The sequence below is a fragment of the Xyrauchen texanus genome, chromosome 27 (genome assembly GCF_025860055.1).
Source record: "Xyrauchen texanus isolate HMW12.3.18 chromosome 27, RBS_HiC_50CHRs, whole genome shotgun sequence".
NCBI classification, from domain to species: Eukaryota; Metazoa; Chordata; class Actinopteri; order Cypriniformes; family Catostomidae; genus Xyrauchen; species Xyrauchen texanus.
In genome coordinates, this window is record NC_068302.1 from 7062554 (window position 1) to 7081025 (window position 18472).

At 36.6% G+C, this 18472-nt stretch overlaps 1 protein-coding gene across 5 annotated transcripts in view; it reads left to right on the top strand.

Moving 5' to 3' along the window:
• Positions 1 to 18472, top strand: part of LOC127621310 (cytosolic carboxypeptidase 1) — a 76034-nt gene that overhangs the window by 21159 nt on the left and 36403 nt on the right. For 2 of the 5 annotated variants that reach the window (XM_052094861.1, XM_052094865.1), the window contains 12 exons: positions 7661 to 7728; positions 7849 to 7912; positions 8686 to 8832; positions 9071 to 9223; positions 9763 to 9856; positions 10033 to 10070; positions 10633 to 10841; positions 10993 to 11170; positions 11720 to 11820; positions 14063 to 14179; positions 16229 to 16698; positions 16775 to 16861. In XM_052094861.1, the coding sequence (XP_051950821.1) occupies positions 7661 to 7728; positions 7849 to 7912; positions 8686 to 8832; positions 9071 to 9223; positions 9763 to 9856; positions 10033 to 10070; positions 10633 to 10841; positions 10993 to 11170; positions 11720 to 11820; positions 14063 to 14179; positions 16229 to 16698; positions 16775 to 16861 (1726 nt within the window). The remainder of the gene's footprint in view (positions 1 to 7660; positions 7729 to 7848; positions 7913 to 8685; positions 8833 to 9070; positions 9224 to 9762; positions 9857 to 10032; positions 10071 to 10632; positions 10842 to 10992; positions 11171 to 11719; positions 11821 to 14062; positions 14180 to 16228; positions 16699 to 16774; positions 16862 to 18472) is intronic. The other 3 variants (XM_052094862.1, XM_052094863.1, XM_052094864.1) reach the window with 3 other exon arrangements.

Genomic DNA, 18472 nt, shown 5'->3' on the forward strand with positions numbered 1-18472 from the left:
GAGATGGCAGCAGTGCGGTCGCTCGGCAGCAACTGCGCATCCCGGGGGGGCAGGGAGGGTGAAAACGATGCTCGAGGGAGAGGCTCCGGCGAGGCAGTCGCTTCAACCACAGTTTCCGGCAGCCTTTGTGAGCGGCGCTTCTTCCTGCGCGGCTGAAGGTAAGGCGGCGCGGCGGTTTCTGCTTTGAGCGCTTTCCTCGCAGAAATCGCATCCGCCCTCAGTGAGGGCGAGCTCTGCGTGCCCCAGTCCCAGGCAGAGAGCGCAGATGATGTGGCAGTCTCCTGTGCTGAGAAGGGAGCGACATGAGGCGCAAGTGGAGCGAGGCATCTTGAAAAAGACGCTCGTACTCTTTTGTGAATAGTTCGTGAGAACTAGCTTGCTGAATAAAAGGATACGTCGTCGGATGGCGTAGCTCGCAGGATGGCTGAAGGTGGCTGAGATGGCCGGCTTCTTCTAGCGCTGTCCACGCTTGCTTGATGCCCCTCGAACGGCGACGCGGCTTCCAGGTCAGTGATGCGAAGAGCTTCACTGAAGAGATGAAAATCAGGGTTCCAGCCTACGAACTACGCTTATATGCACTCTAGTCACGCCCATTTTGGCGGGCTTTGATGCAGTGAGCACGCGGACGCCTCTCATTGGATGCGAGTTCGCCCAAGCTCGTCTATAGGCTGCAGCAGTTGCCACAGAGCAACCTATGAGCTCGCTAGCTAGCCCGCTCAAGGTCTGCAGCTGCCGCACTACGTTGACAATGGATACAAAAATTAAGGATAATTTTTTGGCTTCAATATCTCAGAAAAGATGAATCTTTCCCGTAGCGTAAGCTAGCTTACGCAATACGAGAGAACCTCTCGTAAGAGAACTTGGTATGCTTCGTGAGGACCATGGTCTGGGGTCACATGCAGAATTTTGCGGCAGAAACCTATGGGTCAAAAGCATTTTTTTGTCTGTAACTTTTGAACCATATGTCCCAAAATCATGTGATTAGTGTCTATGGATTCTGTGGGTCATGATGATTTCAGCAATATCAAGGTTTCCCAAATCGGCAATACTGCCTCTCCACCATATTGAATTTTGTTAAAAAGTGGTAAATATTTTAAATACATTGTCGGTTTTAATAGAAAATAGGTATGCATCATCAAAATCATGTGCTGAGTATACCTGAACAGTTTAAAAGCAGCACCACCTATAGTTCAAAAGATAACCCACACTTGTGTGCTGACTCTAAACTTGGGATGTATTTTTGCCATTGTTGAGATGTGTCAGCTCAGTAGCACAGTGATTAGAGCATCAGACTATCGCTCTCAAAGTTGTGAGTTCAAGTCCAGCAAAGAATGATTTTAAACATTTTACTTCTGTTGACCTCTGGGTCTTCATATTGAGCTTGATACTACTTGGGCTGTACTACATTGAATATTTCATGCTTGAATTCAAAACCACTTAGCATTCATTCAAGATATTTTAAGCTATCGTTATGTACTCTCAGCTTAGAATGTGTCTTTGGCATTGCTGAGATCTGCTAACTGCGTGGGCCAGTGGTTAAAGCATTGGGTTATGCCTCAAAAGGTTTTGAGTTAGACTCCAGCAAATTATGGTTTTAAAAAGTGTGCTTATGTTGACCTGAATCTTTCTGTTGTAATTGGTACTATGCAGGCTGTACTACATTACATAATACCTGCTTGAATTCAAATCCACTTGGCTGTAATAAAATTTTCTCAGCAATCATTTTGTAATCTTTGCTTGGACAGTCTCTTTGGCATTACTAAGCTGTGTCAGCTATATGGCTCAGTGGTTAAAGCATTGGAAAGTTGTTCAAACGGTTGTGAGTTTGAGCCCAGAAAATGTGGTTTTAAATGTTTTACTGCTGTTGACCTCTGAGTCTTAATGTTGTACTTCACAATGTAGGCTGTACTTCACTCCATAATTGTCTCTCCACCATATTGAAATTAATAAAAAAAAAAAAAAAAAGATTTTAAATACATTGTCAGATTTCATAGAAAATTGGTATGCATCATCGACATAATGTGCTGATGATACTTAAGCAGTTTGAAGACAGTGCCACCTATAGTTCAAAAGATAACCCACACTTACATCATGACTCTAACCTCAGGAAGTCTCTTTGCCACTCAATCGGTATGTCAAATGCGTGGAGTGTGTTAAAGCACTGCTTTATACAGTTGAAGTCAGAAGTGTACATACACCTTACCCAAATACATTTAAATGCAGTTTTTCACAATTCCTGACATTTTATCGTAGAAAACATTTCCTGTCTTAGGTCAGTTAGGATCACAGTGAATTATTTCAACTTTTATTTCTTTCATCACATTCCCAGTGGGTCAGAAGTTTACATGCACTTTGTTAGTATTTGGTAGCATTGCTTTATATTGTTTAACTTGGGTCAAATGTTTTGTGTAGCCTTCCACAAGCTTCTCACAATAAGTTGCTGTAATTTTGGCCCATTTCTCCAGATAGAACAGGTGTAACTGAGTCAGGTTTGTAGGCCTCCTTGCTCGCACACGCTTTTTCAGTTCTGCCCACAAATCGGATTGAGGTCAGGGCTTTGTGATGGCCAATCCAATACCTTGTCCTTAAGCCATTTTGCCACGACTTTGGAGGTATACTTGGGGTCATTGTCAATTTGGAAGACCTGTTTGCGACCGAGCTTTAACGTCCTGGCTGATGTCTTGAGATCCACATAATATCCACAGTTTTCCTTCCTTGTGATGCCATCTATTTTGTGAAGTGCACCAGTCCCTTCTGCAGGAAAGCACCCCCACAACATGTTGCTGTTAACCCCATGCTTCACGGTTGCAATGTTGTTCTTCAGCTTGCAAGCCTCCCCCTTTTTTCATGTGGGACACATCCAAACATAATGATGGTCATTATGGCCAAACAGGTAAATTTTTGTTTCATCAGACCAGAGGACATTTCTCCAAAAAGTATGATATTTGTCCCCATGTGCACTTGCAAACTGTAGTCTGGCTTTTTTTATGGCGGCTTTGGAGAAGTGGCCTCTCAGGGTATGTTGATATAGGACTCGTTTTACTGTGGATATAGATACTTGTCTAACTGTTTCCTCCAGCATCTTCATAAGGTCTTCATAAACACCTTTGCTGTTGTTCTGGGATTGATTTGCACTTTTCACACCAAACTACGTTTATCTCTAGGAGACAGAATGCATCTTCTTCCTGAGTGGTGTTAGGGCTGCAACTAACATTTATTTTGATAATCGACTAATCTAACGATTATTTGCCTATTCTGGAGATTATTCCAATTATTACTCATTCGCTCTTAACCGTCATGTTAAGATGTATTAAACGTGCTTGCTAACAGTAAAGCTGACAAAATCATCTTTTAAAAATACCTCTGAATGACATTCACTGAAATAAAGGAAAATAAATACTTTTTATTATAAGAATAAAAATATTCACTGCAAAAAAAAGTATTTTTATCAAGTGTTTTGTGTTGTTTTCCATTTAAAATTTTCTAAAAATACAAATACACTACTTGAGAAGCAACATATACGATATTTATACTTGCTTTATGGGACGAATATAAACATATATTTTGTTTATAAGGGCATTTTTTATCATGGTTATACTTCTGTGAGTGCAGTAAAGACAAAATATGCTTATATTCAAGATCTATTCTCTAAAAGCAAGTCTAAATATCTTCAGGGTTGGACAGGTTACTTTTAAAAAGTATTTTGCTAGAGATTACAGAATACACGCTGTAAAATGTCATTTGTAATGTATTCCGTTAGATTACTCAAAGTGAATAACAATCTAAATACTTTGGATTACTTCTTCAGTACTGGCAAATTTTTCACTTGTTTTGACTATAAACAAGTAAATAAAGTAAGAAAATTCACTTAAATTGATCTTGCTTTAAGGATTTTTGATGTTTTTACAGAAAAACTGTAAAAAAATATATATAAAAATTATTATTAAGAATAAGATTTTGCTGTACATCTTTGCTCTAATATCAGAGGTATTACTAGAGAAAAAAAGAAGTTATGCTCCAACGTGCATCATCATAGATATATTGGTTGTAGCTTTCTATACAATGTTATATGTGACATTGGTTAGCATTTCTTTTAAAAATACCCTAACCTCATAAAAACATTGACCAGGCATATAATCGTATATTTATTGGATTCATGTTTCATCTGTCAAAGCGTTTCTAACTGTTTTCTTCTTTAGCGGTAGAAACTTGATGTAGCTCCTCTATTAAGCTTCCAAGGGAAAATTCCTCAATGGTGTCATATCCACCTTTTCACTCACAACAGTATGAAAATGTCTGAATGTAACACATCTTAAGAAAGTGTTTCACTGCTGTTCAAAGCTCCTTAGATTGCATCTTTTATTTGGATAAAAGTTTTCCAACTGAATAGTCTAAATATTAAATGAAACAAATTACAATCAAATACAAAGTAATCTCTTCAGTAATCAAAATACTTTTTGAATGTAACTGTATTCTGATTACCAATGGTTTAAATTGTAACTGTAGTGGAATACAGTTACTAATATTTTGTATTTTAAATACGTAATCCCGTTACATGTATTCATTACTCCATTTATATCTTATTGCTTCTCTGGTGAATGCTTCTTTTTTTAAAGGATTTTTAGATTTTCTTTTTAATATTTGTATTTTTAATATTATATACAACATTGTCAGATAACAATGTTTTCTTCTGCCATACAGCTGCTAAAATGAATGTACATTGTTATAACGGAAAATGTATTTTATTGCAGTGTATAATGGGGCAAAGACTAAACTCTCTCACATTTTTGTTCTCTTTAATCCACCTTTAACTCACAAAAAACAAACTCTCTCTTATTAATATAGCTGCATATTGCCAATTTTCTTCACTATAAGAAATGCACAATGACACAGATACTGTGTTATGATAGATTAAGTCGTGAGCCATCACGTTATAATCTAGCTGCATTAAGCGCACATGCTAGAGGGAGTCCCGGTGACAGAGTGTGCATCAGCCGGGAGAAGATTCAATCTCTTCCCCCTTCAGATCGGGACACTTCGCGCAACTCATAGAAGAGGCGCTGACCACACAGAGAAATGCCAATTTCTGAGTTTGTAGTTATTTACATGAACTGCTTCCTTATTATTTGAATTTTAATAAAGCTATAACGCATTAAATATAACTGTATTAAAGATGTAATGCCGGGGTGTTTTCTTTAAAGGCGCAAGATTTGCTTCAGCAGAGTGGCAGCTCCTGCTCTGCTTATTCCACAACAAGTGTGCTTCAGTATTAACGTTTTGGGTATTTTTGTATAATTCCCTCATACTTTGCAAACTACATCACCTGAAACCTGAAGAACGTTTAGAGTGCATCTGGACTGTGAGCTGTGTAATTCTTCCTCTCCTCAGCAAGGAGTGAGCGGCAGTGTGACTAATTTTGTGTGACTTTTATTGTCAACCTTATCGATAATGTCGACTAATCGTTTTAGCCCTACTGCGTGGTCCCATGGTGTTTATACTTGCATACTATTGTTTGTACAGATGAACGTGGTACCTTCAGCTGTTTGGAAATTGCTCCCAAGGATAAACCACACTTGTGGAGGTCCACAAATTGTAATTTTTTTAGGTTTTGGCTGATTTCTTTTGATTTTCCCATAATGCCAAGCAAAGAGGCACTAAGTTTTAAGGTAGTCCTTAAAATGCATCCTCTAATTCATTACACCTCATATCAGAAGCTAAGGCTTGACATCATTTTCTGCAATTTTCCAAGCTGCTTAAAGGCACAGTTAACTTAGTGTATGTAAACTTCTGACCCACTGGAATTGTAATATAGTCAATTAAAAGTGAAACAACATATAACATCTGTCTGTAAACAATTGTTGGAAAAATTAATAGTTACAAAGTTGATGTTATAAACGACATGCCAAACCTGTAGTTTGCTATATTAAATATGTGAAGTGGTTAAAAAATGAGTTCTAATGACTTTAATGACCTAAGTGCATGTAAACTTCTGACTTCAACTGTGGTTCTAAGGGTCGTGGGTTCGATTTCCACATGTTGGTGTTAGAGTTGATGCTATACTGTTGTGGAGGTCTTTGTATTGTCTTAATTTTGCTCTCCTGATTTATATGAGAGTGATATCTTTTGAAAGGATTGAGAAGTTTGGAGATAGCATCACCTTTAGTTTAAATGAACATGTCTGTTTAGCATAGTTATCATGTTACGTTCTATGATAACTTAGCATGCTAATTGGTTAACATGCTAACTGATGGGCTTTCTGTCTTATAAGGCTATTTGATCACAATGCTATAGGGCAACATTGGCTTAGCATGCTAATTGGTTAAAATGCTAATCAGTTAGCATGCTAATAAGTTAGCACGCTATCCAATGTATTTTTTATGCTATTTGATCACAATACAATCTGTAGACAACAGTACCTTAGCATGCTAATCAGCTAGCATTCTAATCAGTTAGCATTTTTGTGCTTGCTCTAAACTTATTGAGTCTCTTTAGCATTATTTAGGTATCTCAACTGAGTGCCCTAGTGGTTAAAGGTTGGGCCATTGTTCAAAAGATTGTGAGTTCTATTTTAACTAGGGGTGGTTTTTAATTGTGTCTTCATGATGTGCTTACTACTGTGTAAGCTGTACTACATGGCATAATTCCTGCTTAAATTCAACATTAATTATATCTAACAGTTTTTTATTTGTGGCTTGGAATGTGTAAAAGCATTGGACTTATGGTTCAAAAGGTTGTGAGTTTGATTCCTGCTAAAGACGGTTTTGAAAATGTTACTTTTTTGTTTGCCGAGTCTTCATGTTGTGCTTATTACTACGTATGCTGTACTTCAATGTGGGATCCCTGTTTGTTTCGTTTTTTTGTGTTTGTGTTGTTTTTAAATATTGTTTAGATTTTGTTTGTGGTTTTGTTTTTGCTCAGTTGTTATATTTGGCAAATACTTTCCCCACACACACACACACACACACACACACACACACACACACACACACACACACACACACACACTTATCTCTTTGTTGGCCAGGTAGCATATCAAAACATCTCAGCCATTTGAGGCCTGCGTCATAAAAAACTTTTAAACACTTATGTTTCCAAGCCTGTGCCAGAGACATTTCTTGAGTTAAAGCCTACTTGACTATTAGGTTTTAAATATGAATGAATGTGACAGCCTCAATGAACATGTATAAGAAAAAGACAGATATTCTCATGGAAATCTTTTAGAGAATATGCAAAGCAGAACTTTAAATGCAGGTTTCAAATCCTGAATTGTTCCTAAACTGTTCTGTAAATTACAGTGAGTGTAGATTAGTCTAGTAATCGCCGGTTCAAAAGGCACTTAAACCCAAATTGCTCTGGGGAGATCCCTGTAAAACATGTACTTTAAGTCACTTTGGACCAGAAAGTATCTCGTAACTTAATTTGGTAACTTATTAATTAAAATGAACAAAATGAAAAACACCGTTATTTATGCATGTATTGAAACAATTATGAAATATCTAGATAAAAGGATCAACAATCTACAGTACGACAATGAGCACCCAAATTACTGTAGTCTGTTTTTGATTGTTTTTAATATACAGTATATGTACTTACATTATTTAGAATAAAGCAGTTGAATTATAGGCTAATTGTTAACAGTATGCGTTCTGTAATGTTTTAGAGAAGACCCGTAAGGAGATGATGTCTAAAGGCTCCAGTGGGATGGATGTTATTCTCTCTACTCTAGAGGTACCAGCACTGACAAAACTGATACCCAATCACATTGATTTCATCTGTAGATCAAGTTATTCTTAAGTCATGTATTAAAGTGCTTTTCAGTTATTAATCCGCTTGATTCTATCCATTCAGAATACACGGGATTTGCAGACCACCCTGAACATCCTCAGTATTTTAAATGAACTGTTGACAGTGGGTAAGTGTTTTAACTTCTCAGTTGATGATGTATATGGATTCATTTGACTTCTGTCGTATTTTTACATTTGTGTATGATGTTTTGGGCTGTCTAGTTGCTTTGATAGGTTGGCTGCAGTGTGATCTATGCAGTATGGTAATTATGCTTTTAAACGTTGAGCTTTATTGCTAAAAGTAATGGGGGAAAAGGAGTGCCACTTATAAATAATGGAATCAACTATCAATTTATTCATTTGAAAATATTTTTTTATATAAACCCCAAATTGACAAATATTTTGTTTTAATTATTAAAAACATATTAAAAATAAATCATTATTTAATTTATTTTAAACAAGGATTTATTTGTTTAAAATGTCGTTAAAAATAACAAAATAATAAATATTTGTTTCTTTTAAATGCAACTTGTTAATTGCGTATTTAGAAATGATTGTGCTATTTCTTTTCTTTAACCATTTGCCCAGCAACATGTTCATCCTCTTAAAACCAATTATACTTTTACACGAGTATTGTAAATATTTGTATTATTATTATTATCATCTTTATTATTAAGCTAATATTTTACGTATTAATTTGTCAATTTGTAGAGTGATTTATTTATTTTGCCTTATATTTTCATATTAATATATTAATAAAGTGTCACATTGTGCATAGAGCTAGTATTGACATAATCAGGACACACCAGTCAAAACACTCTGTGTCTGAAGGACAGAATGGCAGATTGTTGAATCCAGTGTAATGTTGCTTTGTCTGTAACTGTTGTTTTTGTTGTGGTAGGTGGAGGACGCAGGACCGGAGTGTTTGTGTCTAAGGGAGGAACTGCAATTCTGCTGCAGCTGCTGGTGAGCTCCAGCAAAGACCTTCCTCTAAATGAAGAACTAATGCTGCACATTCACTCTTTACTGTTTAAAGTCGGCCCGAAAGGTAAGACCGCAAATACACACACATAATTCCAGTAAAGCAAACCAAGTTATTGGATGTTGAGACATACAGTACCATATACTTTGCTGACCTGATTAGCTATGACGAGTTTATAAGATATTTGGTTTGGTACAATCAAATCATTTTCTCATGTTATTAACTAAAGTATAAATGTGTCATTTAACTGTTTTGAAGCTGAATATTGATTAAGTTCCCTGCAATTGGCACTGGTCACTTTTAGATGACATCACTTCCTCTTCAGACAGGAAGTTTGGTGTTAAAGCGCGCCTGAACGGTGCACTGAATGTGACGGTGAATCAAGTAAAGCACAATCTGCAGAACCACAAGCTGCTGTTGCCATGCCTACAGGTGCTGCGGGTTTACTCGGGCAACTGTAAGTTCACTAACATGCTGTACATTCATTTTATGTGCTCCTTAGCGGCAATCAGATTGCAATAATGGTCCCTTGGAGTGCAAAATACCGCTCACAATTTAAAATGAATGAAAATGTTTTTTAGAGTGTTGAAATCGAAATACAGCGGAGACTCTTATTTTGAAATGCCTGTGCTTTCAGCTCACACAAACATGAACAAAACATGCACTCTTACAATAATCTACAATAAATTATAATAGAAACACTTTAAAGTAAACATTGTCATATAGGCTAATAATCACTGTATAAGCAGTAATTCTATCTCAGTGATAAACATAAGTTTTATTAAAATTTTTTTTATAAATAATTAAACTGTACATTTAAAAAAAAAAAAAAAAACATCACATGAACATTGTGTTTTGGTCTGGTTTTGTTTTCAAAATAAAATTGGCCTAATTAAATGGCAAAACAAAACGTCCACACTGATATGTTCACCAATATATTGAGCATCACACCAGTGAAGCACACGATCATGTAGGTCTTTCTGTGTTTTCCTGTAGTGGTAAATGCAGTTTCTCTGGGAAAGAGTGGTGCTTTGGAGCTCATGTTTGAAATCATCGGACCCTTCAGCAAAAAGAGTACCACTTTGCTCAAGTATGTACAGTAGTGTGTGTTTTGTTTACCAGTTCTGATAGAAATCTGATGCATATTTTGCCAAATTGTTACTAGAATATTACTGATTTTTAAATATTGCTCACACTTTGACAACAAAATATACTGCTTTTAATTTATTTTTATCCTGATTTCTTTTTGTTCTTTTTCCTAAACAGGGTGGCCTTGGACACACTAGCAGCGTTACTGAAGTCCAGTAAGATGCTTCCTTGGGTGAATCTAATGAAACCTGTAAAGAGCATGTCCAGCTTATATATCACCTCAAAATCTAAAGGAAGACAGAACTTGAGGTCTAGATTAGGACATTAAGAATTTATGCATTATGACTTTATTTTAAGCAATTGTTTTATATATTACTTAAATTGTAAAGTGTTTATACTATACATAATGGGTTTTTTTTAAAATTGAGAAAAATTTGAAATATTTATAAAAAATAAACGTGCATATATATATATATATATACACACATACATGCATACTTATTATGTGAAATATGACCTGGACATGTTTTCATGAGATTCACCACTTCTAGGGTTGTATGTCATTATGCAATACATTAACTTTTTGGTGCCATATTCATGAGTTCAGATTTTGTTTCACAACTTATTATACAATTAACATCCAATGGAGGATAATATTATAAAAAGTTTATTGTAACGTTATTGTGTTATTTGTTACACATAGAGTGTACTGTATTTTACACATAATTGAATTTGAAAGTCTGCATAACATGGACCTCTTGTATGTGTGCTGTTTAGAAATGAATGCACGGTGGGCAGTGGACAGAGGGTATATGCCCACTCTACTAGCCATCTACCAGGACTGGCACCGTAACGACACACGCCATCGTCACATGATCATTCGCAAGAGCATTCTGGGATGTATTAAAAACCTCACAAACATTAAACTTGGCAGGAAGGCCTTCATAGATGCCAACGGCATGAGGATCCTTTATAACACATCCACTGTATGAAACTAAAGCATTGGGTGACATTTTATCCTACTCTTGATTTTATTGAATGTGCCAAATAGGTTTACTACATATACATTACTACATACTGTATACTTGGGTGAACTATATACATTAGAAATATTAACTCTAACTGTAATGTGTTTAGGAGTGCCTACCCGTCCGGACACTAGATCCTCTGGTCAATACCTCCAGCCTAATTATGAGGAAGTGCTTTCCAAAGAACCGCCTACCACTGCCTACCATTAAAAGTGTCTATCAGTACCCGCTACCACACATATTAGCTGGTGGACCAGTTGCACAGCTTCACAGCCTGCCTCCAGGAGGTAAAAAACATACTTGTCACAGTGACCCCAAAAAGTATTGAGACAAAATATGAGAGTTTAGTCTTTGAAACCCTCCTCCTCCCCAGCATCACTTGTCTAAATCTACTTCAGGTAGAATGTAAATATGTCTAATTATGCAGCAGTAGCATGTCTTACATGCCCGACATGTCTGAGTAAGTTCTAGCAGTAGGAAGTCTTTGTAATTGCTTTGCTCTGCAAAGACTAAACCCAATAACTTGTCACATCCCTTAAAATACTTAAAAATGTTTTCCGGCAGTTGTCCTGACTGAAATATGGATATGTTCCACTAACACACATACATATACATATACATATATATACATTTGTTTGTTATTTAAAAAGAAAGTTTTTAGTTTCCAAATACTTCTCGGGGCCACTGTAACTCTGACTTTTGACTTAATATTTTTTTTTTCCTCTTACACACTTTTTTCTTTTTAGTAATAATGCTGTTCATAGTAAACTGATATTTAATGTACAGTATCTTGAGTTCTTTAATGTGGAAATGTATCTTTGTGTGTTGTGTGTTAGTGGATGATGTTGTTGACGAGAGTGATGAGAATGAAGGCACAGAGGTTGACACAGAAAATGACACGGAAAATGAGGATGATGAAACGGGTCATAAAACACAGGTACTAAAGTCTTAAACATAAGTGCTACTGGTCAACCAATATTGGATTTTCAGTGGCTAATGCCAATATTTAGAGAGCAGAGTGGACGATGGTCTTTATAATGCAATGTATGTGGGTAAATCTTATTACATTTCTACAGTTTTTGTGAGATTTACACATATAAAACAATTTATCAATAGCAGAAAATTGCTCAAATAACCAAAAATCTCATAAAACATTTGTTATATTAAATATACATACATATAAATATATACAGTGGATATAAAAAGTTCTTTCTACACACCCCTGTTAAAATGCCAGGTTTTTGTGATGTAAAAGAATGAGACAAAGATAAATTATGTCAGAACTTTTTCCACTTTTAATGTGACCTATAATGTGAACAATTCAATTGAAAAACAAACTGAAATCTTCGTGGGGGAAAAATAATTAAAAACCTTACAATAACCTGGTTGCATAAGTGTGCACACCCTCTTATAACTGGGGATGTGGCTGTGTTCAGAATTAACCAATCACATTCAAACTCATGTTAAATAGAAGTCATTACACACCTGCCATCATTTAAAGGGACTCTGATTAATCACAAATAAAGTTCAGCTGTTCTAGTTGGATTTTCCTGATATTTTCTTAGTTGCATCTCAGAGCAAAAGCCATGGTCCACAGAGAGCTTCCAAAGCATCAGAGGGATCTCATTGTTGAAAGATATCAGTCAGGAGAAGGGTACAAAGCATTAGATATACCATGGAACACAGTGAAGACAGTCATCATCAAGTGGAGAAAATATGGCACAACAGAGACATTACCAAGAACTGGATGTCCCTCCAAAATTGATGAAAAGACGAGAAGAAAACTGGTCAGGGAGGCTTCCAAGAGGCCTACAGCAAAATTAAAGGAACTGCAGGAATTTCTGGCAAGTACTGGCTGTGTGCTACATGTGACAACAATCTCCCATATTCTTTATATGAATGAGCTATGGGGTAAGGTGGCAAGACGGAAGCCTTTTCTTACAAAGAAAAACATCCAAGCCTGGCTGAAGTTTGCAAAAACAAACATCAAGTGTCTCAAAAGCACGTGGGAAAATGTGTAATGTCTGATGAAACCAAGGTTGAACTTTTTGGCCATAATTCCAAAAGGTATGTTTGGCGCAAAACAACACTGCATATCACCCAAAGAACACCACACCCACAGTGAAGCATGGTGGTGGCAGCATTATGCTTTGGGGCTGTTTTTCTTCAGCTGGAACTGGGGCTTTAGTCAGGGTGGATGGAATTATGAACAGTTCCAAATACCAGGCAATTTTGGCACAAAACCTTCAGGCATCCGTTAGAAAGCTGAAGCTGAAGATGAAGAGGAAGTTCACCTTTCAGCACGACAACGACCCAAAGCACACATCCAAATCCACAAAAGCATGGCTTCACCAGAAGAAGATTAACGTTTTGGAATGGCCCAGCCAGAGCCCAGACCTGAATCCAATTGAACATCTGTGGGGTGATCTGAAGAGGGCTGTGCACAGGAGATGTCCTCGCAATCTGACAGATTTGGAGAGCTTTTGCAAAGAAGAGTGAGCAAATATTGCCACGTCGAAGATGTGCCATGCTAATAGACTCCTACCCAAAAAGACTGAGTGCTGTAATAAAATCAAAAGGTGCTTCAACAAAGTATTAGTTTAAGGGTGTGCACACTTATGCAACCAGGTTATTGTGAGTTTTTTTTATTTTTCCCTCTCAAAGATTTCAGTTTGTTTTTCAATTGAATTGTTCACTTTATAGGTCATATTAAAGGTGGAAAAAGTTCTGACATGATTTATCTTTGTCCCATTTTTTACATCACAAGAACCTGCCATTTTAACAGGGGTGTGTAGACTTTTTATATCCACTGTGTGTGTGTGTATGTGTATGTATATGTATATGTATGTGTGTATATATATATATATATATACACACAGAGAAACTGAAACTGACACAAGGACCAACTACACCTTCTGTTAATCGGCTTAAGTAGGCATGGTTAAATTGATCTAATATCAGATAATTAATCAATCAATCATCAATTAATGAATTAACTGAAATTTGATAGACAATAGTTATAGAACTTTTTTTTAGTGTGCCGTTTTTTTCTCAATCCTATACAATGACAACCGTTTCTTTTCGTTGTCCTAAATAATGTTCAGAATTTTGTAGAATCACTATCCAAGTTACCGGACATTTGATTTTGTAAAGATTGTAGTTTTTTTTTCTCTCTATAGAATGATGACATTGAGACGGATATCAACAAATTACGTCCCAGACAGATGCAGGCACGTCCGTTTGATGAGCTGAGAGTCTACGAGCGTTTCTGTCTTGAATTCACACAGTATTTTAAGGTGAGTTTTGACTTGACAACAGTATTGATCTCATATATTGAGGAGTTTTTGTTGCCAAGTCATTGCTACGCAGTTGTTTATGTGTTCTGAGTGGCATTACTATTCAGTTTCTAGGGTGTTCTGGCCTCATTTCCTAAAAGCATCATAACCCTAAGTAGATACTAGAAACGATCATACGAATCATCTTAGAATTTTGGACTGATTCCCAAAAGCATTATAACTAAAGTAGTACTTGAAAATCTTTGTAGTTCTGAAAGTGATTTGGAGTAATCGTAGAGCGCTAAGAGCATCGTAAGGACATAGACTTATGCAGACACCTGCAGGTCGATCACGAAATTACACTTAATTTTATTTATTACTGTCAATGTTGAGATTTTTACACTTTTATCCAGTAGTAGCTTTACAATGTGACCAAGATACTTTCAAGTTTATTTTTATTTAAAGATAATATAATTGTTTAGGTCTACTTACCATATCAATCATATAGGCCTATTTTTATTATCTAATGTATACTTGTTAATAAGAACAAAATACTTATATATATATATATATATATATATATATATATATATATATATATATATATATATATATTTAAAATAAAGCCATAAAATAGATAAATGTAAGAAAACATTATTAGGCCTAAATCAATAAATGACTTAAATGAATTTGTGAGCACGACCACATTGGCAGCATAATTGTTTTACAAATTAAATTCAGAGGAAATGGAGATGTTATATTTAAGGGAAAAATTGTCTATCTTGGCTCGTCTTCCCACCTCTTCTTCTTCTACTCTGACACCTAAGGGCGTTGTCCCCCGCAACACTGCAAACCTTGTTATACTCAACATAGTCATTGTGTTGGACCATTCACAGGGCTTCAGTGTATAACAGCTCCCATTAACATAATTCATTGACCATGGCTGTCTGGAAGAATGAGACAAAAGATCCAAGTGCAGAGACGATGATCATATTTAGTAAACAAACACAGCTAGGCTAGTAAAGCTTCAATGGGGGAACCACAGCACCATCTGCAGCATGGAAAAGGATGGTGTGTTCATAGTGGTAGTGTAGTGCAGATGCTCAAGGAATCCTTATAGAGTAGTGTTCATAGGCTTGTGTGCGTAGTGGTCGTGTGCAGTGAGGTATTGCTGAGGGGAACTCTGGATCAGCGTCAAAGGAGTGGAGGCAACAGGCAGGATGGTAACCACAATCCCGGCGCACACAGCGCAGACTTGAAACCAAAACACCGTTCACTATTCAGGGTATACTAGGGCAGAGGAAGAGAGTGGCAAGTAACAGGACTCAAACAAACAATCAAGCAATGAACACAAAACGGAGTGAGGTAGATATAGCCAGGGAACTAATGGCTAAAGTAGATCTAGATTAGTGGAACTGGGGAGGAGGAGGGTTTCAAAGACAAATCTCGTATTTTGTCCCAATACTTGTTGGGGTCACTGTATCAAGCATTACAATGACAAGCGACACTATATGGGCACATTTCAGCAATTTACATATGGACACAATGTGTGTCATAATGTGTGTTTTTTCCAGTTTTGGGAAATGCATGTGAAAAAGGAAAGAATGGTCTTAACTTTGCATGTAGAGAATGCTTGTAAGACCGTTATCGTGAAACACAACCCCGGGTGGTTGATTTCTATTCCAATTCAAAAGAGCTAAGGTTTAAATCTTTATGATATTCTGGTCACTAGATATGGTCAGTGTTGGGTAAGTTACTTAAAAATAGTAAACTAATTATTTTCAGATCATTCAGGTATCAGAATCACAGTAGTGGAGTGATACTTTACAGTCCCAGCAGAATGTGTCAGATTAGGGTGGTCTGCTGCGTTCTCCTCTATATAGCGCAAGGAATTGGCTTTCAAGGTCAGAATTGCGTGTGCAAATTGTGTTCAGCACTGATTTTGTTGGCGCGTTCACGCCGTTGCCTGATCTGCATAATTCCTTTAGTAACTTTTTACAATGCACTGCTCACTTCTCTCCATCATTTGGGCCAATCACTGTTTAAAGCAAATGTTTCTGTTTGTCTCAGGTTAATGACTTTCAAAGCCCTGGATCTGTCACGCCTCTAAGCGTTGACCCAAATCTTCATAACCCCCTCATCATTCCCACCAAGCAAAACAGACGGCCAAAGAACATTCAGCCACCGCGGTCAAATGACCCCCCTCTGGATCTGGACAGCATCTCCATATCAAAGGCCCTAGAGGGCAAACCCGACCCTGATCTGGCATGTAGTTTGGGTCGGCTGGTTCTGGACGGTGAGATCTCTGTGAATGGAGAATCTGTGAATGGGCCACAGGAGGAGAGCGGGGACCAGGCGGTAATTGAGGTGCCAGATACAGCTGCACTGCTGCCGCTACACGACCCTGATCTCTACTTGGAGATGGTGAAGGGCACCCGTTCAGTGCCCGCATACACAGAGGTTGCATACCCTGATTACTTTGGCCATGTGGCACTTAACCTCCGCGAACCCATACTAGAGAGGGCTTATGGGGTGCAGAGGTAAGGCAGACCTGACTTTTTCACTATAAAACGTAGTCTTTTTAAAAGATGCAAAGCAAAAATGTTTCTTTTCCAGCAGAACGAAGATCTTCCAGGACATTGAGAGGCTTATTCACCCCAGTGACATACTCGATAGAGTCGTGTATGACTTGGACAATCAGAGGTCAGTATGAACTTTAACAAAGGAAGCTGTCTAGTGAGTCAGTGGCTTAACAGACAGAGTTATAGTCTGCCAAAAATGTTTATTATGTCATGATTTTCTCACCCTCATATTCTGTGGAACACAAAAGCGGATAATATTCACACCGTTATTCCTACTATGCAGTACATTTTCATGTCCCATAATAGATGTCTTTATGTATTGGTTTAAAAATTAAACTTTCTATTTTTAAAGATGAAAATCATATTAGTTCATTTTCTTTTTTTAAACAAAGAGGGGAATTTTAAATACATTGGGTGTGAGTGGATACTGACATTTATGTCCTAACTTCTAAAATGAAAAATTGCCAGTTTATTAAGAAATATTCCATGTGTTTCTCTAATCAAAATGTAAAAATAATACTGCTTTAATTTGTTATAATATTATAGTAAATTATTTATTCATGTAAAAAGTTACTTGTCTGGAGAGAAAAAAGGACATTTAAGTTACACGATCAAGTAGCACGTCAAAGTTTCTGTTGCATTTTTCCTAAAATTAGGACTGATGGCCAACCTAATAGTGTACCTATGCAATCAACTCAATTCTCTGCGACAGTACTGGGTAGAAGAGGAGGCTATTGTCATATGATAATTATTTCATGTTACATATGATAGTCAAATAAAGGAAAGCCTCCATTGCCATCATTTACAGCAGGGATGCTCACACTTCTATGGAATGAGATATACTTTTTCATCATGTTATTGAAGCAAGATCTACCATGTACAATAAAGACATACCAAAATAAATCACAATACCAAAATGTCAGGAGTCGGTAGTGAAATTTGACGATTCTCAATACCAGCTTCAGTACCACAACATAACACTAACTAATATGTTAATTATGGAAGAAGTAATTATTCAAGAATAGTAAACAGTCAAAAATAAAATAACAATAAAAACAGCAATGAATAGAAATGGATAAAAAATAATAGAACTAATTTAGAAAATGTAACAGGTTTAAAAGTTTTTAACAGCAGTATCAAGTATTCAAGTAAACATTCTGAATGAAATGCAAAATAAAACTACTTCAGGTCTTCACTGTAGGATTATAATACATTAATACTATTTAAACTACTAAAGTTACTCAGTCAAGAGCAGTGAGTGTTTTCTCGTTTTCTTGTTCTGGTTGTTTGATTATTATTATAATGACACACTAGACAGCAGCAGGTATATTAACTTATATTTACACTTACAAGTCTGACATTTTAATACAAATCTGCTTTGTTCTCCACTGTTTACATTCACTTTAGACATCACTCTCTGTGTTTACGTGAATACCTCACAGAATTTTGAAATGTATTTGATTTATTTCAGGTGCATTAGTGCGAGCATTTTCAGCACACACACATACACACACACACATACGCCGCCTGTCAATCAAACAGGGTGTAGCTGTTACTAGATCACTAGCCAATTATATAATTATGCACTCTGGATTACTTTTAACAGCAGAATATGAATATGAACTTTCTAATAATTGACTGTAAAGGTATTAATGGAAAGGAGGAGGCGAGAACCGGCTTGACAATATAAATAATAGTTTAATGAATAATTTAAACCAAAAGACACAAACAG